The following is a 23,716-nucleotide window of genomic DNA, read 5'->3' on the forward strand; positions in this document are numbered from 1 at the left end:
AGCAGGCCAAATCTGTCACAAATAAACTTTTCAAGGGCCACCTTGTCAACAACTGTTCAGTCCACCTAATGGCTGATGGAGAAAGACCTAATTAGCTTAATAGACTATGCCAATATGCATAAAATCAACCAGTTTTATTTGAGAGTGCTTAAAGGGATAGTTCACCCAAAAATGAAAATTCTGCCATCATTTACTCACCTTCATGTTGTTCCAAACCTGTATGAGTTTCTTTCTTTTGTTGAACACAAAAGACGATATTTTAAAGAATGTTGGTAGCCACTGACTTCCATATAATTTATTTTTTCCTTCTCTGGAAGTCAATGGCCACCATCAACTATCTGTTTACCAACATTCTTCAAAATATCTTATTTTGTGTTCAACAGAAGAAAGAAATTCATACAGGTCTGGAACAATAAGTGAGTAAGTGATTTTCATTTTTGGGTGCACTATCCCTTTAACTAATTGCAAATTACAAAAAAGAGGGTCCTTTTTGTTTATAAAATGAGCCTGCGGAGCATTCTTCTCAACTGGCTGCTGTGGTGTAGCTCCACATCTCCAACATCCAAGAATAGATTTATCTACGGGCTGCGTGTGTATCTGCAGTCTGACCTTCTGAAGAGGGACAAGAAAGACATGTACATGGAATTGAACTGGATAAGGTCTCATCCTATTCAACCTCAATATAATAATAATAATAATAAAAAAATCATGATAATGTTAATAAGAAGTGTCATTATTATTGTTATTATAACAATGATGATCATTTAGAAGATTGTGTTATTGTAATATAAATGACTGTAGTTGTCTTAATGTTTAATCTAACTCAGGCTGTTGTGATCAGTTAATCGTCTGCTGGTTTTAGCTGATGTCTTTGTATCACCATCAAAACACTGACACACCACTATAAATCATGTCAAGAACAATCAAAAATGATTTGTCAATTATCAATTATGGGGGTAGATCTAATAAACAACATGAAAAAAAGACTCCCTGTAACCTATTTTTTAAAATAACATTTAAACAAATGAAATCATAATAACCAGTAGCAACATGGCAGAATTTAATAAGCAGGATGTTAATAATCTAACAGGATGGCAGACAATCTGAAATTGTGAATTTTTTTCTGACACTGGGAGAAAAACAAAATAATCTGTCCACGCATTAAAGGGTTAGTTCACCCAAAAATGAAAATTATGTCATTAATGACTCACCCTCATGTCGTTCCAAGCCCGTAAGACCTCCATTCATCTTCGGAACACAGTTTAAGATATTTTAGATTTAGTCCAAGAGCTTTCTGTTCCTCCATTGAAAGTCAATGGACGGCATACTGTCCATGTCCAGATAGGCAATAAAGACATCATCAAAGTAGTCCATGTGACATCAGTGGCTCAATCTTAAGTTTATCAAGTGACGAGAATACTTTTTGTGTGCAAAAAGTAAACAAAAATAACAACTTTATTCCACTATTCATTTCCTTCTTTCTGGGCCTCGAGTGAGTTCACGTAGTGTTTTTGCGTAGCGCGTCTGTGTTGTACGTCACACGCATCACACATGACCAGCGTCGGCCAATAGTGAGCCTACGTGTGACGTACAACATAGACGCACTGCGCAAAAACACTACGTGCAATAGCTCGAGGCCCACAGAGAAGGAAATGAATAGTGGAATAAAGTCGTTATTTTTGTTTACTTTTTGCACACAAAAAGTATTCTCGTCGCTTTATAAACTTAAGATTGAGCCACTGATGTCACATGGACTACTTTGATGATGTCTTTATTGCCTTTCTGGACATGGACAGTATGCCGTCCATTGACTTTCAATGGAGGAACAGAAAGCTCTCGGACTAAATCTAAAATATCTTAAACTGTGTTCCGAAGATGAACGGAGGTCTTACGGGCTTGGAACGACATAAGGGTGAGTCATTATTGACATAATTTTCATTTTTGGGTGAACTAACCCTTTAACCACTAAAGGGGCTAAAAGAGTTTCTAAACCAAAATCCTTTCAATTAAAAAATGAAACACATCATCCATACACAATTTATGTGATAACGAAGATCTCTTTGAACCCCAAGAGTCAATGCAGCTGTTTTTGTGGTGGCTGCTTTGTTTGTGCCATTACTGCACACATGAGTGAGTATTTAGGTCAGAAGAGACAAAGCCATCGGAGACAAAGACCACTGTCTGTACCCTCACACACAAACACACACACACTGATATCAGTCTCATTAATTTTCACGAATGTCACAATATGCATTTCAAGATTTTCAATCCACGCTTAATAGAGGATGACTGTTCTGCATCTCAGACTAAGATTAGGATGATAAATTGACACAAAGAGCTTTGCTACATTCCTAATATAATAGGCAAACAACAAATCTTTTACCAGTCGTACGGTTATATCCATTACCAGACGAAGGGATCACGACCACGTCTGCTAGCCATTTCAGCAAATGTTACATAAGACAGCATAATACAGCCAAGGCGACGTGTGACCGTCTCCATCTCTACAAGGTCAGGACACAACACAAAGGAATTATGCAACAAAGCCCTCATCCTAAAATCTGCTCTTGCTTTACTGAACACAAATCGAACTAAAAAGGGTTTTTAGGTTCCCTCTGTCTGAGTTAACTGCTAGCCATGCAAAATGACTGTATTCAGCTGTACTGAAGTGAAACTACAGAAACATGATACAGCAAATTTCTCTCCTTTTGTAATACACACGTGAAGGAAATAAATGTTTAACAGCAAGGTATTTTTTAGTTTGAGTGTTGAGACTGAATGACTTAACTATAGTGTCAGTTTCACTCAGCAGCAATAGATGTTTCTTTTAAGGCGATTCAAACTTCACCTCATTCCACTGATGAGCCACTAAACTGCCAACAGAATGATAGAAGATACCCTAAAATCCCAAAGAAAACCTCAGAAACAAGTAAAGACACAACACGGCACAGGAGACAACCAGCAGAGCCTTTCATGAGCGAAATCCTGCCCTGACAAATAAGCCCCTGAGCTTAAGGAATAGCCGGGCATGATCCGACACACTCAGCACAACCAAGCTGAAGGATTCTGGTGCTGGAATTTAAAAGACAATATCCTGTATTTTAGATACTCAACCAGTACCATTCAAAAAAGTTGCTTGAGTTTAGTCAGATTTTTCCATTCAAAACCCAGTCTGATGTATTCAATGATGCCATATGTCATTATAGAGCAATCCTGATAGTAATCAATGCTTTTTTGTGTATACCTTGAATAAAATGATTTTAAAAATAACCAAATAAAGCTTGATGGATAGTTTGTAGGCACTTCGAATAACATATTTCTGCAGGGATTTACAGTAATCTGGCAGGTTCAGATCCGCCCAGGTGTTTAAATGAGCCTTTCAAAGCCATTAACTGTTAGTCACCAAATCTAGGAAGTTTTCATTGTAACAACAATAGGCAAGGAAATATGCCAACAGATCACAGAAATCTGACCAATCAGATCGAAGGAAACTTCAGCAAGACTCATCTTGTCCAGAGTGTTAATGATAAGAATCAGGAAGTGTGAATTCACATTAATGATACTAAATGCTAAAAGAAATGGCTCAAATAACCTTTATGGACTATTTTATTGAACTATTAAGTAGTTATATGAAAACTATTAACCTATTAAACTAAAATATTAAGGGTCCTAATTATCACTTGAATGAACATGTTAAAATACATGACTTTAATGCACTGCTGCAAGTTGCAGTGAATCAGTTTCAGGAAACTACAGTTGTGGTTTCTACAGAGACACACCCTTTTTCTCTCACACAGGAAGTCCTTCTTGTGGCTGATGTCTCCATGAAGACAGTTTCCTGTGTGGCAAACTGCTGCATGAGTTCATGGTGAGGGACTGCTGAACTCTCCTCGACCCAACCACATTTTCCTTCAAACACTTGATCTTAGGGGAAAAAATCCTCCCAATCCAAACAAAACACTGTGAAAGAGCTGATAAAGCAGTTTCCTCTTCTAATGAAGGTCAGGATGAATATTATTAGCACGAACCGTTCTAAACAAATCCCTGATGTATCAAATAGTGGATAAGAAAAACATTGTTCTACAGCTATACAGGAGCATGACATCTAAAAGAGGCCTTTTGCAATGTTCCTAACTTCCTGCTGAACATACGATAAGGAGTGGGGATCATTATTATTAGTGCTGTAATATCGATTTATCGCGATTAATTGCGTCATAAAAGTAGAGCCCGACCGATATATCGGCGGGCCGATATTATCGGCCGATATTAGGCATTTTCCAAACTATCGGTATCGGCATTTATAATGGCCGATAAATGAATATTTAAAAAATAAAATAAAAGCGGACGAAACACCCTTCAACCATGTTATGAGTGTTGGCGCTGCATAGTTTGTCCACCAGAGGGCACTATACAAGGAAGATCGCTAACATCAATGAGCTTGGAAATCACAACGAACTTATTATAAAGTAATGATTACTGTATTTATAACTAGCATATCTGTAGTTCCAGTCTCTGCATTGTAAAATGTAAGTTAGGCACGCGAGGAGTGAACATTTAGACATAGAGAAAAAGTATCAAACATAGCCTGTGCATAAAAGTTAGCTTTTCTTTTACACGTGTGTGAAAGTGTGCGTTGCTGACTTCGTTTAGCCGCAGCATTAACGAGTCACATAATGTATTTAGTGAAGATTTTAGAAGGCAGGCAGCAAATGATGATTGAAAATGGTTTGTTGTAGCTTGATGGAATAGATGGATAGAATTAAAAGAGTGCAGGTAAAGGGATAAGCAAGTTGACATTGTAATTATAAGGTAGCTTATAACATTGACATTTGGCAGACGCTTTTATCAAAAGCGACTTACATTGCATTTCAAGGTACACATTTATAATCTTATCAGTTCTTCACCCCCCCCAACACACACACACACACACAATTATTACATAATTGAATTATTAGTCAATATTAATAATAATAGTTTACTTTTTTTGTTCAAAGGACTTTAAGTTTCATATTCTTAAGTTTGTATTTTTATACATTATATTTATCAGAACTTTAATATATTCTGTTCTGTTGTGACAATAAAACAAACAAGTTTATTTTTAAACTGCATTATCATATTATTTTAGTAAGGCTGAGGACTCTTAAATAACGACAAATAACTAATGTTAGGGAAATCTGTTGATGTTTTGTTACGCGTTTCTGGATTTTTTTTTTTTAATATATAAAAATCCTTTATCGGTCGGGCTCTACATAAAAGTTTTTGTTTATATAATACACACACACACACACACACACACTATATAAACAAAAACATTTATGTTAGATGCGATTAATCAAGATTAATTGATTTGAAAGCATATTAATTATTATTACTACTAAATAAAAATATTAAACAAAATAAGAACTATTACTATTGTGTTTCCTTGTAAAATAACAACAACAAAAAAATCAAGTATTTAAGAAAAATAATATAATATTTTTATTTTACAGTACAGCTGTAAGTCTTAATTTCTTAATTTTTTATCAGTTATTTTGGTGGAAAACTGCAGGAAGCCCTTAAAGCGTGATTTTTGTTGACAACGGCAAGTTTCCGCATTGTTCTGTATTGAAATGTATTAGAAGTTATTTTGAACAACGTTCCCTTTTTTGGATGAACTCACAGCACTAAAGACATTAATGATTAAAGTTCAGTCAACTACCCTGCTGACCAATCAATTTGCATAAAAATAACAGACTGCTTTCAGAGAGCCTGAAGAGTTTGCCGTCATTTATTTAAATTCCCCAAAGTAACAGTTACGAATAATGATTCAATCAATTTCCAGGTCTAAAACATTATACATACATTAGACATAAAGAGAAAACAAGATACAACATGTTCAGTGAGGAACCCCCAACACACAGTCAGAGAGTGCCTGGACTCTCCAGTCACTATGGAGATTTAAATAAAGCTCCTTTATTCAGCTCTGGAGAATAAAGAAACAGCTCTCTTCTTAACAGAGCACGTGCACTGAGTGATTCAAACCCCATCTATACATTTAATGCTTCTGATTCAATTACCAGATAAGCTGTCATGTTAAAACACACCTCTACATCTCTCAATTCTAAATTTCTCAATTCTAAAAGATGATAAAGTCAGATGATGTTACAGTGCACATGTGCCAGAAAAAACACAATATCACTCCAGTGTGCCATTTCCATTTTCTACTATTGTGTTAAATATTTCAGATGAACCTGCCCCCTAAATGGTACATGAAAATGATATAAGTGACCAAAACTAATGCTGTTTAATCAAACGTCTGACTATGCAAGACTAAGTTCTCTTTGACTGCATTTTACCAATCACTCAAGAGAAGACATTTCAACAGAGATTACAGATTACAGATTACAGCTTCAGTCCTAAACCCAGCTGGTGTTAAAGTGGCCACCGTGCCTGCTGCCTGACTGACATGCGACTGACACTGGGGGTTATTTTGGGAATATTTGGTGAGGATTATTAAAGCCCGATGTGGACTTTTTAAATCACTGAGATCTGAACAGTCAAACATAACGACACACACATGCATACAAGCATTAAAGCTATTACGAAGCTACCATAAAAACCAGAAAGACAGAGAAAAAAAAAGCAATGCTGAGGTCTTCTCAGTGTACTGCTCTTTGAATGGCTTCCTGAACACGTTGACTTGTGTTGAGCTACACAAACGGCCCATTCAGAACTACTAATGAAAATGAAACAAAACCAAATGCTGGAAGAGATCCAAACAACACAACGAGTAGAAATGTGAAATACTGCCACACTAAGGAAAGTCCACCTCTGATTTCCCCTAAAAAGCCTAACTGCAAATAAGGTGTGAAAATCTACATGCTTTTTGTAGAAGGGCAAAAAACACTTTTTATAACATTGTTATTGTAGGGAAAACAAAATCAGACCAACATGACCTCATTGGAGTAAGAGAACGAACAAAATCTGGTTTTAAAATGTTATACAAGAGGTTACTCAATGTTCTGTGATTCTAGAGGAGATGCTGTAATTGACCTCCACATGAAAGAAAATCACATGGGAAAGAAACACACCCACTCATGATGTCATGTTATGATGTAAACACAGAGCTGTAAATCAGCAGAGACACCTGTAATCTGCCTCTGTCTGGGGACTACAAATGACAGGGAGCTGCCTCTGAGTCTGAGGGCTAATCTTTGTGAATCATAGTGTAGAAGGCAATCATTTTAAACTGATATAATTTGTATTTCCAGTTGAGGAAACAAGAAGTTAAGCGTTGAATTATCACTTCTACTGGTCATCCCTAAAGGGATAGTTCACCCAAAAATGAAAATTGTCATCATTTACTCACCTCATGCTGTTCCAAACCCATAAGACTTTAGTTCATCTTCGGAACACAAATGAAGACATTTCTGTCCCTCCATTGAAAGTCTGATTACCCAAAAGTCTGATGCTTTAAAATGTTCATATAGAGAGAAAATATAATAAATACTTATGAATTAGGGCTGCACGATTAATTGCAATTTACATGAAATCGCACTTAAACCGATTTGGCTTATCGCGATTATGAAAATGCAAAGGCTGCGATTATTTTTTATGCGCAGCTTGTCATTAATGCATGGCTCTGTAAACGCTGCTCCATCTAAAACCACTGTGAGTTTGAGTCACTTATAACGTGCATTTGAAAAAGCAAAATCTGTCAAACATCTCTCCAAACATGAGAAGCATTTATGAACCTCTTGTCCAACAACAGACAACATTTAATAACATGCTTTACTCCAAACTCACTTCATAACGTCAGTTGGGCATCCTTCTGTGAGATGATGTGTCTTCTTACACAGAATAAGGCAGTCGTGTGTTTATTAGTCATGTTTAATCAAAGAGTTTCAATCTTCTGTTTATTCAGCTACAGCGATAGGGCTTTCCTGGAATGACGTGCGTTATCATACTTCTGCAGCGGGGAATATTTGGTGTGTTTGCGTGAGAGCGCCCTCTGCTCTTCAGATGGAGCAGCATTTACTACCGATCAGCCGCACTGCACTAAGCTGCGCATAAAATAATCGCAGCCTTTGCCAAATCGCATGGGGTTTCATTGCGATTAATCGTGAATCAAGTGGCTTATTCCAAGTCTTCTGAAGAGACACGATCATGATGTATGATGAAGGAATTTAAGTTACTTAAAAACTGCTGTGCCGTTTTTATGAATATTTTGAGGTGTGAGTTTTGGGTGAAAGACCTTCAAATGGAAAGACAGAAATCTCTCAGATTTCTTTAAAAATACTGTATCTTCATTTGAGTTCTGGAGATGAACAAAAGTCTTATGGGTTTGAAACAACATGAGGGTGTGTAAATGATGACAGAATCATTTTTCATCATCTCTTTAAGACCTTGTGTAACCCCTCCTGTTCTACTAGCACCACCTGGGATTTAAACCAAGGTTTCCGGCATGGGAGACGGCCGTGCTAACAAGGACACTAAAGACCACAGATTCTAGTGTTAGTCGCTAGTGCGCCTCTTGAGGCCAGGGGAAGGAGGTTTGCCCGCGCAACCTTTACTAACTGGCCTCCATTACACTCACCCCCCTAAACCTCACTCCCATCTGGGTCACGGCACCTAAGTTACCCCTCTGGTTCTACTCGCATCACACCGAGCAGGATTTGAACCGGCGTTTCTAGCATGGGAAGCGGGTGCGCTGACAAGGATGCTAAAAGACATCAGCCACTAGCCTCAGTTGATAGTGAGCCTCAAGGCCAGGGGAGTGAGGTTTACACACAACTCTTACTAGCTGGCCTCCGTTACACTTGGAATATGTATAGGTGAATATTTACAGCACCATCTGTTATGGGTGAGTTTTTCTGTTGACATATCGCACTATACCTGGGAGTACGTTGTTGACGGCTGTGGTTATGTTGATGTCTTGCAGGTGGTCGAGAGTTTCGGTGTGGAAGAGTCGGAGAGTGGAGCCACTGCTAAAGGATATCCAGATCCCCACACCAGCCACCACCATATGGGACACGATCATTCCCTCTTCTTGATGGGCTTCAAACTGACGCTGTCAACACACATACACACAGTTTTTATAAATAAGCATTTAAACTCAAACTTACTTTTATACACCAGATTCTGGACTGGGCTGGAAAACACTGGCCTGACTTTGCTTGGCTTCATTTTTGGAAAAGTCTGCCTGTGTAACCTACTCATCTGACGAATGAGGTAACCAAAAAAAAGGTCCAGAGAAGGAAAAGCTGATTCTGATCTGACCCACTTCAGGACGACATTTAGATTCTCATATACTAACTACAGCTTGACGTATTTGCTGGAGCAAACAAATTAACAGGGAACTGCAATGGGAAATTTAACAGGGTTTGTGGAATGCAAATCCCACAAGCACATCAGAACCACAACATTATTAGACTGGAAAAAAAGAGAAACAATCTGGCTCATGCATTTCTGCATATCAAAATCTGTGCTTTTCATCTCATTAAAGATGATCTGAAATTTCACTTTCTAATTGCATCACTGATTCATATTTCTTTCCAGCACACCTCGCACATATTCGTCCCTCACTCTCTTCCATTTGAGCCAGTCATTTGACAGTAAGCAGAGCTGTTGAAGGCTAATGAGCTTAGTGATGTTGGCTGGATAACAGGTCAGTGTGTCAGTGTCTGCGTGTAGGACAGAGAAGACATATTCTGAGATCACAGCAGGCCTCTCTGTCCCCATGTACTGTGAGAGTGAATGAAGAAAGAAAGAGTTCTCTCTCTCATAAGAGAAATTGCATATCTGTTAGTAGCATCACAGCTTTAGGTCATAAAAATATAGACCCACACATATCTTCAAATATGCAAATAATAGCCTTTTGCCATTCAGAACCTTTTTTCTTATGTTGACTTTTTTTGACTGGTGTTTCCAGTAAAATATGCCTAACAGAATGAAGTCCTACAGATATTTGGATTTTATAGTAAGAAAGGGATTATGGTGGACTGTACCACTGTTTGCTGAACAAATACTTGGTCGTCTAAGTAGAAACGCTGATCAAAACAGGTGTGCAGAAATGTGTGTAAAGTGCTGTACTACCTCCACAGTGTGTGTCTGTGTGCTGATGATGAAGATCTGCCCTCCTGATGAGGCCCAGACGTGTTCACCGACCACCAGCAGGGCTTTAACCGGCAACACTCCCAACTTCAGCACACGGGCCCCTGATTCGACCCAGGAACCGTCTGTGAGGGCGAGAAAAGACATGAAAACAATCTGAATCTCAGATATTACTGTTTATAAATGCAAAGAGAAGATAAGGGCTTGTGAACATTGGATGTGAGAGATTTTGTGTGAGAAAGAAATCAGGTTAAAGGTTACAGTGATGTTTGACACACAAAGGGTAGGTCAGATACTACATCCTGTGTTCCTCACCCACACTGTGTGTGTGGGTTTCCTGCAGAAATATAATGACCTCACGGCATTCAGAGAGCAGAATGGAGGCGTGTTGAGTGTTTGTTTAATTCACAAAGGCACGACTGAAGAGAGACCTAACAATCATTGAGGAGAAAGAACTCCTCTCACAGTAGAAATACTAGTACCACTTTTCCATAAAAATTGTGTTGGATCATCTTTTTTTGGAGCTGGTACCTGTGAACCTCTTTATTTTGAGACACATTCTGACATCCAAAGTAAGCTGATTCAGCAGCACATGCTGCTTTTAATGCAATAGACTGAAGTGTAAATATACAATGGATAATATAATGCCAATCAATTAACTCATAGGATATTTATAAGTTAAATAATTTTTATTAAAGACAGATGGAAGAAAAGTGGCTACAGTCGCTGTGCAATGTGACACTATCATTCAAAAGTTTGTGTTTTTTAAAAAAAGCGTTTTTAAAAGAAAAAGGATTCTCACAGCCTACATTTATTTGATCAAAAAGTAATACAGTAAAACAGTAATATTAAACATGTTTGATATCATTTACACTGACCCATAATAATCTCCACAAATCACTGATAGCCAGCATCTGTTTCTGCCTGTATCATCCCACCCTCCAGCGTATTTGAGTGGATCTTTATTCAGCTTGTTTGCCTCAAGAGAGTTACATAACACCAGCGCCTACACAGCATTCCCGCTCTGTCTCTTGCTCTGATTCAAATACACTTGTGATGAGAAGTGATGTAAGAGGAAAAGAAGTGTTTTAATGAGGACATATATTTTACTGATCAAATGCCTAGTCATTCTGTATTCAGCTGAATTAGTGAAATGTAAACAAAGACACAAAACACAACCTTCATAATCAACCTTCATACTGCCGGATGAAAATATCATTGTGTAACTATGTTCATCTGAAACTGTACTGCATTTCCGAAATGACTCATCCTGTGAGTATTACTAAACATTAAGTATTACATTACATTAGTTATTATTACATTATGTGAATGTTAAAGAGCACACTAAAAAGCACACTATTTTTATATGCAGTGTTTTTGTACAAATTAGCAGTTTTTATACATGCTGATTTGGTGTTCAAGAAACATTTCTCCTTATTATCAATGTTGAAAACAGTTTTAATATTGCTTAATTAGTTGCTTAATATTTTTTGTGGAAACCGATAAAAATTTGTAGGATTCTTTGATGAATAGAAAGTTCAAAGGAACAGCATTTATTTGAAATATAAATGTCTTGTAAAGTAACATTATAAGAAAATGTCTTTACCGTCACTTTTGATCAATTTACTGTAATGCGACTGCTGAATATACTGTATATACTGTAATAATACATGTGTTCCAACAGTGTTAACCTCATTTGTAACTGTTTTCACCACAGTAAAAATTGTATGATAAATAAGTTATGACAACATAAGTTATCACACAGTTTTACAAGATTCAACTATTTTTTAAGTCAATTTAATTTAATTTAAGTTGAAATGACTTACATTTTTAAGTACAATCAACTTGGATGTTTAAGGCAGCAACTTTCCTTTTTTTTTACAATAGAACAAAAGTAATGGGCAATAATGAATTATGAATAATGCAAATTACTCAATATTAACTTCTAGTTTTATAGTGTTGTATAAGAGTTACATCACACTCAAAATCATATATATATATATATATATATATATATATAAATAATATACAAATCATTTTTTATATATAAAAAAACACTGTTCATTGTAAGTTATATGGCTAATCCTAAAACAACAGCATCATTACCAAGAGTATTACACAGTAACCTAAAAATATGTATTAAATATCTGTGTCTCTGGCAGCAGAGAACTGGAGTGAGAGTGAAATGGAATATGAGCTTTCCAGAGAGAAAAACAGCTGTGGAAAGAATTAATGAGAGATGGGGTAAAATATTTTTAAACGTCTCGCTTTCCTTGAGAACTTTCCAGAGCACTCCCCGCTGACACCAACTTATATCAGCATGAATTCTGAAGGCTGGTTTGTTATTTTCTGGTTATTTAATGGCATAGCCATGCTGTTAACCAGCTAAACTTAGCTTTGGCTGGTTGATCAAGAAAGCCTTGCTGGTTAAGCTAGTCAAGAAGCACACCAGCAACCCATACTGGGTTTTTTACTTTTCCTAATGCCCCAAAAAAGAAAGCATTCAACCAAATTTTCGGCATTCATACCCCTTATCAAGATTCATACAGCAATCACAGCAGAAAGAAACTCCTTACCATCTGCCCTGGAGAAGACGACCAGAGAACCGCTGACCAGGCCTGCATACAGACACCCACTCTTGTACACTAGACATGTGACGCTGGACTTATCAGGGGAGAAGAAGTGCTGCAGACGAACCTTCTTAGCACGTTGACTGCTCTTATACACAGATATACTAAAAAGAAAACATAATTTTATCAGGTTAATAGACTGAGCATCACAAGACAACGGGGGGCATCACACCTCCTCTTCATCTATATGGTGTTTGTGGATGTTTTCGATGATGTACACACCTGCCTTCCTCCATGCCCAAGCACACAGTCGGTGTGTCATTGGCTTTCCGATCCTCAGGCTTTCCCTCTCCGTTTTCCACGGGCTCATCCAGAGGCACAAACGTCATGCAGAGAATACGCGACTCCACATTAAAACACTCTGTCACTTTGGGATTTGAGTTCTGCAACGCCACAATGGAGACCTGACCCATGTGATTGGTGCAGCTGGCCACCTGAAAAGAAAGAGAAGATGATTTCAGAATCTACACCCCAGTAAAAACTATTCATTTTCCTGCTGAACTGCTAAACAAAACTGATATGAGTACTAAAGTCTGAGGCTTTTTCCAGAGGCAAAATAAAAAAAAATCTCAGATTGATGGGATATTTAAAGGAGTGCAGCTCATCACTGTAGGCTCTTACGGTCTTAGAAAAGGGAATGTTTTACGACCCTCTATACACAAAACTACAGCATAAAAGCCTTTAATGCAACCTTGCACTCTCACTGCCCACACAGAACAGTGTTTAACGAAGCTTTCAGACTTCAAAACTTCTTTAAAAATAATTGAAAAAAACTTTCAGGTCAAGTACAATTTGGCAACAAACATATACACACACCAGACTGACATATTTGCTCCATAGTGGACTCTAATAAGGAAGCTGGACTGATTTAATATACAAGAATTTGATGTTTAGACTGTAAATTGTCTCCCGACTCACCCACACACATCCATGACCCATAACAGGCAGATCCGCAGTGCTGTCAGTGTTCACGTGAGGCTCTGGGTTGTGAACTGCACACTCCACCTAACACAAATACACATTGGTTTCATTTAAACCATTTTGTTATAATGAGCAATAATGCTAATGTAGACATTGTATGTCACCTTGAACTCCTGTAGTTTGGACATGACCACAGCCATCTGTCTGAGTAAGAGAGGATGGTTCTGCTTCCTCATTTGATTACCATCATCTTCAGCACAAAACCAGCCTTGGATGTTGTCTTCCTCTGTACAAAAACATTACATTAGTGAAGCATTCCTCAGATTCTACAAACCAATGATATTCCCATATGTGTCCTCCAGTTGCCAGTATTATAATCCATTTGTCTGCACTGAACTTTCAGTTCTGGCTCGGCTGAGCGATGATTCACACTCTGAACAATATGAATCCAGATGGCAAAATTTTTTAAGTATTTTACGAACACGTTTATTTAGAAAATATGTTGGGAACATCATATTAAGATATGTTTAAATGTATTTTCAGATGTTTTTAAAGCAGTTTTTAGGGCTTTTAAGCGTAAAAGACAAAGACAGAATACAGAGACAGGAAATGACACGTACGTAGAGCCAATTTAGCCATCTGCAGATTACTGATCCAAGCTTGCTTGATGGATGGACTGAAAGTGTTAAAGACCGCAGTGAAGAACGTGGGTCTACCGTACCTGAAAAGTGAAAATCACAAACAAAGTTCAGATTTTTCTCAGGAAAAGCTTTCACAATAGAAACAATACATGTTTGTCTAGATTCACAGGACATGCATTAGGCGGTATACAAATCTCCTGGGTAGTCTAAATATTTCAGCATGGATTCAGCTGGTCAGACAGCTGGAGAAACAGACAGGGTCCCTTCTGGTTTATAAGGTAACATTGCAGGATATGATTTAACAATTGGCCAGATTCAATACTAAATCAACAGAACACAGAATTTATAACTTTTCCATATTTTTAAATTGGCAATGAATTTATATTTCAATGACTTTCGAAGAGTCTTTTTAACCGTCTACACAACTTCATAGTGTAGATATAAATAATAGATAACGACCAGAAGCATAAGAGTGAGGTCATGTAATCCAGTCAGACCACTCCCACCACAAACTCAAAAGAAAAAAAGTCAACTGCATATATTTTCCAGCAGTCACAGTGTGTGATAGAGATTTATGTTATCAGAGAGATTAGTTTGACAGCTGGGAGTCTAAAGATACTCCTATAATCCAGACACTAAAATCCAAGCATACAGTGACAAATAATCGGTGTGTGCGTATGTTTGTGACAACTGCACACTACAAAGCCTCTGATCCACAGGAGGAGGATAATAACAGCACAATATTTCTTTGGGGTCTGATTAGGGATTTGAGGTCATTCTTAAAGTCACATGAGACATGGAAGTTTGATCATTTAAAAGCCTGAGTTCCACGGTTTTAAGAAGTGAATTAAGAAGCCTAAATAAATCTGTTTTGGCATATGTGTGCACCCTAATTAATAATAATAATAATAAAAATGCCCCCTAAAATTAACATATGCACATGATAATGCTCACTATTAAAAACATTAATACTTTAATTTGTGTCTTGTATGCATAAATTCAGCAATGCAGAAACCAATAGATCCCAATAAATACTAAATACATTAAAACTTAAAATTCAGCAATATTACTTATTTGACTGCAGTGACACTATTGAATGAGTCACACTAACTGAACTGAGCTGGATGATGACATCACTGTTACTCCAGAGCTGCTTTATAGCAGAATTGAACTCATTTCATAATTGATGTACTTTACACAGTTATTGATGGAAATAAATCAACCCTGAACTGATTTCAACTGAATAATGACTGTTTATTATTGTCTTTTTAGAGCTGCTTTACAGCAGAATTGAATTCTGTTTACATCATTGAATCCTCATTTTCCTGTTTATCACTGTAAAGCTGGTTTGAAACAATCTAAATATAAAGCACTATATAAATAAACCTGACTTGACTTAAAATACATTTGTTATTTTAAATAATAATTTTTTCATGTTTTAATAAGAATAAGAATAATTCATTACATTTATATAGCGCTTTTCACTTCACTCAAACACTTCACATGGAAGGGGGGTAACTTCACATGGAAGTAAAGGGGGGCACTTCACATGGAAGTAAAATTCAACTTTGCCATCACAAGAAACAAATTACATTATAAAAATATATTAAAATAGAAAACAGTTATTTAAAAATTGTAATAACATTTCACATCATTACTGTTTTGACTGTATTTTTAATCAAGTAAATGCAGCCTTGGTGAATATAAGAGACTTCTTTCGTGAACGTTTAAAATAAAAAATGTATAAACGCCAAACTTTTGGACGGTAGTGTATTAAGGGTCAAGCTGAGGTCACACATACTTGTCTTGCTTCCCTGGTAACTGTAGTTGTATCCTACAGCGATCAGCTGCACGAATCTCCTCTTCTTTCTTTAAAATTAGTCGCTGGAGACCTGAAACCCAATCCTGAGCAACTGTCCCATTAACATTCTGGAGAGAGAGAGAGAGTGAGTGTGTTAAATTGACATAAGTGGCAAGAACTGCGTGCATCCTGGTTTCAGCAAAACAGTGAAATGAACACCTCACCTGATAGTTCCCCTTCAGACTGCTGATCATGGTAGAGATCTGGTTCACCAAACTCAGGTCATGGATCAGGTTCTGTAGGTCCTGGTACAGCTGCCCTGGACCCATATACAATTTATCTGCAAATGAGACAAAGCCGATTGAAGTTAAAGTCAAAGTAGTATTAATCATCATCTGAGGATTTTATCCAGCTTATAAAATATCACCATCACAGTACTATTTGTTTAGTTTGGCTCCATTTTCTACTTTACTAGCTTTGAGCATTACAGTTGAAACTGATTCATATTATACAGCGAATCATTAAACACTTGTTCAAATTAGAGTCATAAAGACTGTCCTGTGTGGATCTGACTATCTCCCAAATTTTGTCCCATACAATAGACTGCTTTGTGCTGCTCTGCTCTTTCAAGATAGAGAGAGAGAGAGAGAGAGAGAGAGAGAGAGACAGAAATGTTGAGTAGAGTAAAATGGGAGTCTCACATATACACAAATTTTCTAAAGTAAATAAAAAACATTTGTAAGCATTTTTAAGTAACTGAAGTGACATGTTCGCTAATATGCATATCAAAATAATGTTGCCATTAGACAGTGTTCTATGAAGACCATCTAAATGAGTCCAATAATGTCTGGCAGTACATCAGCATGCAGGAGGACAAACATAACAACAAGTTGCTTTAGCATGGATACACTAAAGAAACATGAGACATGAGGCTCAGGAGGCAGGGGCAGCCATAGACTCTGTGTCAATATAAGAACACACACAATCTGTATTTGGCTGCGTTTGTGCGTTTACGTTTGTTCAGAAGTGTCAGGCTCAGCAAGTATACAACATTTATCCTTTGAAGAGGTGCTTAAAGATGTGTGGGGGGAAAAGGATGTTTTATTCTCCCTAATGTCAAAGTTTTCTAAAACTAAATCCTTGTGCTCAAAAAACATAAACTAAAACCAAACCTTTCTGAAAATTGCTTTCAGTAAACTGAAATAAAGAAATATTAGACGAAAAACCTAAACTTAAAAAAATGACTAATAATAAAACATCAATTCTATATAAAAATATAAAAAACTAAGAAGATAAGATTACTAAACTTAAACTAAAATGAAAATGAAAACTGAAAATATAAAAATAAAAGCTAATTCAAAATATTAATATATAAATAATTCTAAAATAACATTGACAAAGACTAAGGCGGTACTTCAGCACTTAATTCAGTCTTACATACTAACGAACTTAACTAGAAAACTAGACAGAACATTTAAACATTTTCAATTTGAAAAAAGTTTCTGCAAAATGAATACATGTAAAATGGTGCTCTGGAACTTCTCTGAAACTTTTTCACAGAGTTTCCAACAGTGACATCACTCTTGGCAGCTTTATTCTCCATGGTTAATTAGAATAGGAAAAGTAAAACGAGAGAGAATAAAGAAAGAAAGGGGCTGGGAATGCAAGAGCTCTTGATTCAGTGCTCTAGTTTGAATCAGAGCAGAATGTGTTTTCAGTAACCATAGAGACAACACCAGTCTTTTTCGACCACGCTGAAAATCTTCCAACATTAGAGGAACGGCACAGAGTGTTCGGTGCGTTTCATCTGTCTAAAACTGTAAAAGTGAAACTAGCATTCAGATGAGAATTACAGAACTGAATTACTTCTACAGTGTGGGTTTTTTGCATAATGTCTTGTAAAATCCCACCGGAGTCCCTTCTTTTGTCACCTCAGCTGTGCTGAATAGAGCAGACGCAGTGAAACAGGAAAAACAGTCTTTCCTCTTTTGTTCAGTTTCATGAGTCAGTGTGACCTGTTTCCTTCAAACCACAAAAACAGAGCAGACTGCCTCCGAGGAGAGAAAAGACGTCCTCAGCGGCGCATGATTTTGAAAAGAATTGTTGTGTCATTAGGGGTCGAGCACTGAAGGGTTGTTTTATTATTATTCTGCGTTTTCTGCATTGGAGTCTATAACAGCTCCCCCAAAAATACATCTCTGTAAATCAGGACAACTTTATGAATATTCAGCATGCATTGCATTAAACCCCATATTTACAGATGCGCTGGAACAGCAGGGGGTGAGACAGCAGCCATTTTTAAAACAACTCTGTCTGAAATCCCCGAGGAAACAGGCAATTTACTAAAACAGACGACTTCTAGCTGACTAGCACAGCACTAGCGCTAGCTAGGCGAACACTAACTCAAAGAATCCTGTTTTGCTAGGTATAATGAGGAGAAATGTTGTGTATAACATCCCTTCTTTAAGCAGAAAGCTTTTGAGTTGTCTCTATTATCTTTTCCTCTCCCTATCCCCATCTCTCTCTTTCCCGTTCTCCTGACATTTTCCATCAATAATTCATTTTTAAGATCTAACATTAAAAGCCAGACTTCGATGACGATTTTGTCAGATGTGACACTGTCTGGAAAGCACAGTAAACAGTGTCTAACACCAGTGTTTTCAGTGTCATATTTTCCATGGAAACTTTATCTGGATGTGTCAGAAATCTGACCATGTATTTTTCGGAATAATTGTGAGGTTTTTTAAATGTCACATCTCATGCACGTTTAAAAATAACACGAGTGTATTGTTGCTTAAGGGTGGTGCAGAATGGATATCTCTCTGAGCACTTCCTTCTATTGCTTCAACCACTTGGCTATGTTAAGTTGTTTGATTATTTTTGAATCAAGGAGACATTTATATCCAAAACAACTTCCAGCACACAACAGCGACAGCGATATTTCATCTGGAAAGCCTCATTTAAGGACACAGTCGGTGGTCTTGGTGGTGATCTCTGTAGTAGATGGACCATAAGCTCTGTAGTTTATGGCCAACCCTTACGGAACAAAAATATATGGGAATATACTGCAAAATCTAATGCGATATATTACATAATACATGAAACTAATGCTTATATTTTTCAATATACTGCAATATATGCATTGACCAAATATTTATAAATGAATAGCATTACATGTAATATTCACAAAGTTTTATCCTTTAATGTGTACATATATTGCACATACATGTTCCCATATAAATGTGAATGCATGTTCACACACACATACATATATATATATATATATATATATATATATATATATATATATATATATATATATATATATATATATATATATATATATATATATACACACACACACATTCAAGGAAAGAGTTACAACAGATTTCTAGTTCCCAGCATGCTTTGCTTCTGACTGTTAAAGGAGAGCAAATGTTAAAATGTGTTATTTAATGTGTTTTGCTCAATATTAATATACGGGGAATCTGTTAAATCTGTTAGTGTTTAATGCTCTATTATTTTAATTAAAAATGTTTTCTGGTATGTCTGAGTTTTTGGGGTTACCATTGTCCTAAAGAGTAGAACCTGTGGTGAAGTTGACGATTGGCCGAAGACCATTACGACTGTAATTACTATATTTTAATAATAATGGTTGTGCACTCCTCAGCACAGTGATAGTCTCTTGGTTAAATCCTTTAGCACATGCAGGTGTGCTTGTGCTTTTGACAGCTAGCTTGAACATATGAAACATTTATAATGTAGATAATTAAAAAATATAAAAAATATAATACATTATATATTTGTCTATATATTTGTGATTATGTAGCATGAATACATATATCTGCAGTGTTACACATGCAGTCCCATATCTGATCACGTATATATCTATATATTATGAAGTGGATCACTGAATATAAAATTAGATACATTATGATATATTAGTAAATATATTGTCACATATTTTTCAATTAATGAAAGGCGGCAATTCCTTATGTATTATTCAATATATTGTAATATATTAACACAATATATTATTCTGTATATTTTCAAATATACCGTTAAACCATTTAATATTGATCATTCATATATGGGAAATATATTTTCATTCTGCAAGGGCAGCAAGTGCTTGAATGTGAAAAAGTTGAGTTTTTAACCCAGAACCTGAACCACCATTTGACCTTGACCTCCAGTAATACCTGAAAATAACTCTTTGCACCCAGATTCAGACAGATTTTTAGTTACTACGGAAATCTGGCGCAGAGTAGATGTTTTTGAATACATGTTTTTGTGTGTATAACAAGAACTTACTAGGTTTAGCATTGATGACGACTTTATCTCCTGAGTGCAAGGGGGGAAATCTGGAGTCGCCCATCTCTTCGCTGGAGCCAAACTCCACGACCTCCACAAAACTCAAAGGCACACTCCACTTGAGCAGGAAGCGCTGTCCTGAGGGAACACCTTCACCTCCAGCTCCCACACTCACACCATCCTGAGAGGGGCTGGAGGAGAGAAACACTGGTTTACTCAGATGGAGATGGAGGAGGGATTTGTGTGGAGGAAGAAGGTTTAACTCTAAATATCCAGGATTAGATGTTTTCTGAGTGATGCTGTGCTGAACAGTTTAGACTGACAGTAATTGCAGATAATGTGTAATGGTCATACCGCTGGTTGGGGGTGGCACACATGAGAACATCATTCAGAAGAAAGACTCGGCGTTCTTTAGTCTTAATGATCTCCCCACGATCATTATAAACTGTTTCCACCACATCATCAGAACAAATCAGATAACGACTGCCGCTGCTTAGCAGCTGAGAGAGAGAGAGAGAGAGAGAGAGAGAGAGAGAGAGAGAGAGAGAGAGAGAGAGAGAGAGATGAATGGAGAGAGAAGCAGAAACAGCAATAAAAGGGTTGAGCTGGGGATTAAATATTTAAGGGTCCTACTTTGTCACAGTCACTCATCAGATGATCCTGACCACACACATATTTGTCCAATATGGACTGCGGGATGATTTGAGGGGAATAAAATGGACAGTAAAATATGCTAAATACACCTACTTATTATTTCATTATGAAATATTCAAAACAGGCCACAGAAGTGTTTTAATCTATTTGCAACAGAACCTTTCTATTTTTTTTCTACTTTCAATTTTTATGAATTCATGCTTAGCTTAAGAAAAAATATTCCCCCCACCACTGAGTGATTATTAGATATGACACATCAATACAGATTCAGAGGTGTCAGAATTTAACTAAGAAGCGGGCTTGTAAATAAATTGAGCCATTCACTGTATTGTTTTAGGCTTAACTTTCTTCATGTTTGGCTTCAAATGGCTTATTGAAGCTAAAATTATTCAGCGAACAGAGATACATGTTTTCAGTATTATTGTTTGATTAATATTCCCATTTACCAATTTTTTAACAATGTTTTTGAAAGAGGTATTTTATGGCTGCATTTATTTGATCGAAATTACAGTAAAACAGTAATACTGTGAAATATATTAAAATAATATTTTAAAATAAGTAATTTAATCATACAATGGCAAAGCTGACTTTTCAGTGTCTCTTCAGTGTCACATGATCCTTCAGAAATCAGTTGTGCTGCTTAATATCTTTGCAGAAACCCTGATAATATTTTAAGGATTCTTTGATGAATAGAAGTTCAAAAGAAAAGCATTTATTTGAAAATTAAACCTACCTTTTCAAACATTATAAATGTTTTAATCTCAATTAATGTCAATTAATGCACTCTGAATAAAAGTATTAATTTCCTTAAAAATAATTAATTAAGTATTATTAATTTTCTTATTAAAAATTAATAAAAAAAACTTGCTGTTGAAATGTATTTAATCTAAAATAGTCTGGTATATGACATATCTTTTTGTTTTACTCCAGTGTTGGTTCTTGAAGCTGCTGGTTAATAGTTGATTAAAGCCTTTATTAGCTTTAGGAGAGCATGTGTCATGTATGTGCTCCTCATGGGTATACTATAGTTTAACATGCCATCTAAAATCCAAAATGCGTTTCATACCATGTTAGATGGAAATTAAACTTACTGTAAGTATATTTAGAGAATAAAAAACACCTATCCATCCACAAGAAAGAGCAAGCAGTCAAAGAGTGCAAAGTTAAGCAAAATATATCAGAGCCCCAGATGGTGTGGACTGTTCAAGCTGGTTCTGTTTACAGTATTGGCTCAGTACTGACTTCATATGAGTGACAGCAGGGCTCAAACACACTCTAGGTTTAACTGCGCTGTGTGAAACTCCCAAATGTCAAATGACATATTTGACTAAGCACCCACACATTCATACAACGGGTTTGAGGTGTACAACTGTGATCAATCAGCAGAGGGGGTGCAGTACCTTGTTGAGGTAATGTTCATTCATAGCCTTAGCAATGTGTCTGATCTCACAGCGCTGGTCGGCTTCTCTTTTCCTCTCGTTTAATTTTTCGGCAAGCGTTTCCAGTTCAGTGAGAGCCATCTGAAGTGGAAGACGATCGGGATGGCCCACTGGTGTGTTTTTTAACATGTCCTACAAAGAGACGCAGAAAATTACAACAAGAGAAAAATGGAGTGAATGAAAACCTAATCGTCAATGAAAGTTTTGCCTTTTATGCGAGTTCATGAACTACATGAAAGCGACTCTTGATGTGATGTGGATGAGAAAGAAAGAGGCGCCCTCTTCAGGAGATGTCAAGATATTTTTTTGCAATGAGTGTAACTGGAGCACGTGTAATTTCTTAATATTAACAGTACTGAAAGAGCATGTGAGGTAAGACGCACTTGCAGCAGCAGTATAAACTGAGGGAACCGTTGAATAGGCTTCATCATCAGTCCATAGAGGGTCAGATGGTCTTTGTTAGTCTCCTGACGGTGCTGTGAACATAACACAAACAGCATGAGTAATCTTGGAGCTTCTTCTGCTTACCAAAGCTGCACTTATTTGATCAAAAATACAGTAAAAACAGAAATATTGCGAATTATTATTCTTATTATTTCAAATAACTGCTTTTCTATTTGAATATATTTCAAAATGTAATTTATTCCTGTGATGCAAAGCTGAATTTTCAGCATCATTACTCCAGTCTTCAGTGTCACATGATCCTTCAGAAATCATTCGAATATGCGGATTTGTTGCTGAGGTAACATTTCTTATATTATTATCAATTGTGAAAAAAATTGTGCCACTTAAAGGAGAACTCCGGTCAATTTTAACATTGAGCTCATTTTTTTGTAAATTTGGAGTGCTGTCAATACAGAGAACAACGACAAAAATCGGTGTTGCCTACACTGTGTTATCCTCTTTTTAAAATTTGCACCCTGTTGACTTCAATGGGGCAAGTTTTAAACCTGCTTTTAGCCTCTTTACATCCTTGAGGTGTCATTACAAGTGCACAGCTAATGTGAGTGATTCCTCCAGCGCACATCCCTGTATTTTCTTCCTGTTTTCGGTCGAAGTCCAAAGTAATCGATTGTCGAGTTCACGCATAGGTTTAGTTACCTATGATCACGCGCGTGAACTCGACAATCGATTACTATGGACTTCGACCGAAAACAGGAAGAAAATACTGGTATGTGCGCTGGCTGAAATAACATAATTTTAATTAATATCTTTCACATCTACTGC

General features: G+C 36.7%; 1 protein-coding gene across 2 annotated transcripts in view; it reads right to left on the reverse strand.

Annotated features, from left to right (window-relative positions):
* The window catches only part of arhgef10 (Rho guanine nucleotide exchange factor (GEF) 10), a 50,438-nt gene that overhangs the window by 4,183 nt on the left and 22,539 nt on the right, over positions 1–23,716 (reverse strand). For both annotated transcript variants that reach the window (XM_081394039.1, XM_081394038.1), the window contains 13 exons: positions 22,873–22,965; positions 22,451–22,621; positions 20,751–20,896; positions 20,397–20,587; positions 16,310–16,425; positions 16,086–16,213; positions 14,264–14,364; positions 13,808–13,929; positions 13,641–13,727; positions 12,945–13,156; positions 12,669–12,826; positions 10,075–10,217; positions 8,875–9,049 (listed from right to left, as the gene is read on the reverse strand). In XM_081394039.1, the coding sequence (XP_081250165.1) occupies positions 8,875–9,049; positions 10,075–10,217; positions 12,669–12,826; positions 12,945–13,156; positions 13,641–13,727; positions 13,808–13,929; positions 14,264–14,364; positions 16,086–16,213; positions 16,310–16,425; positions 20,397–20,587; positions 20,751–20,896; positions 22,451–22,621; positions 22,873–22,965 (1,843 nt within the window). The remainder of the gene's footprint in view (positions 1–8,874; positions 9,050–10,074; positions 10,218–12,668; positions 12,827–12,944; positions 13,157–13,640; positions 13,728–13,807; positions 13,930–14,263; positions 14,365–16,085; positions 16,214–16,309; positions 16,426–20,396; positions 20,588–20,750; positions 20,897–22,450; positions 22,622–22,872; positions 22,966–23,716) is intronic.

The sequence above is a fragment of the Scardinius erythrophthalmus genome (genome assembly GCF_964197995.2).
Source record: "Scardinius erythrophthalmus genome assembly, chromosome: 19".
NCBI lineage: Eukaryota > Metazoa > Chordata > Actinopteri > Cypriniformes > Leuciscidae > Scardinius > Scardinius erythrophthalmus.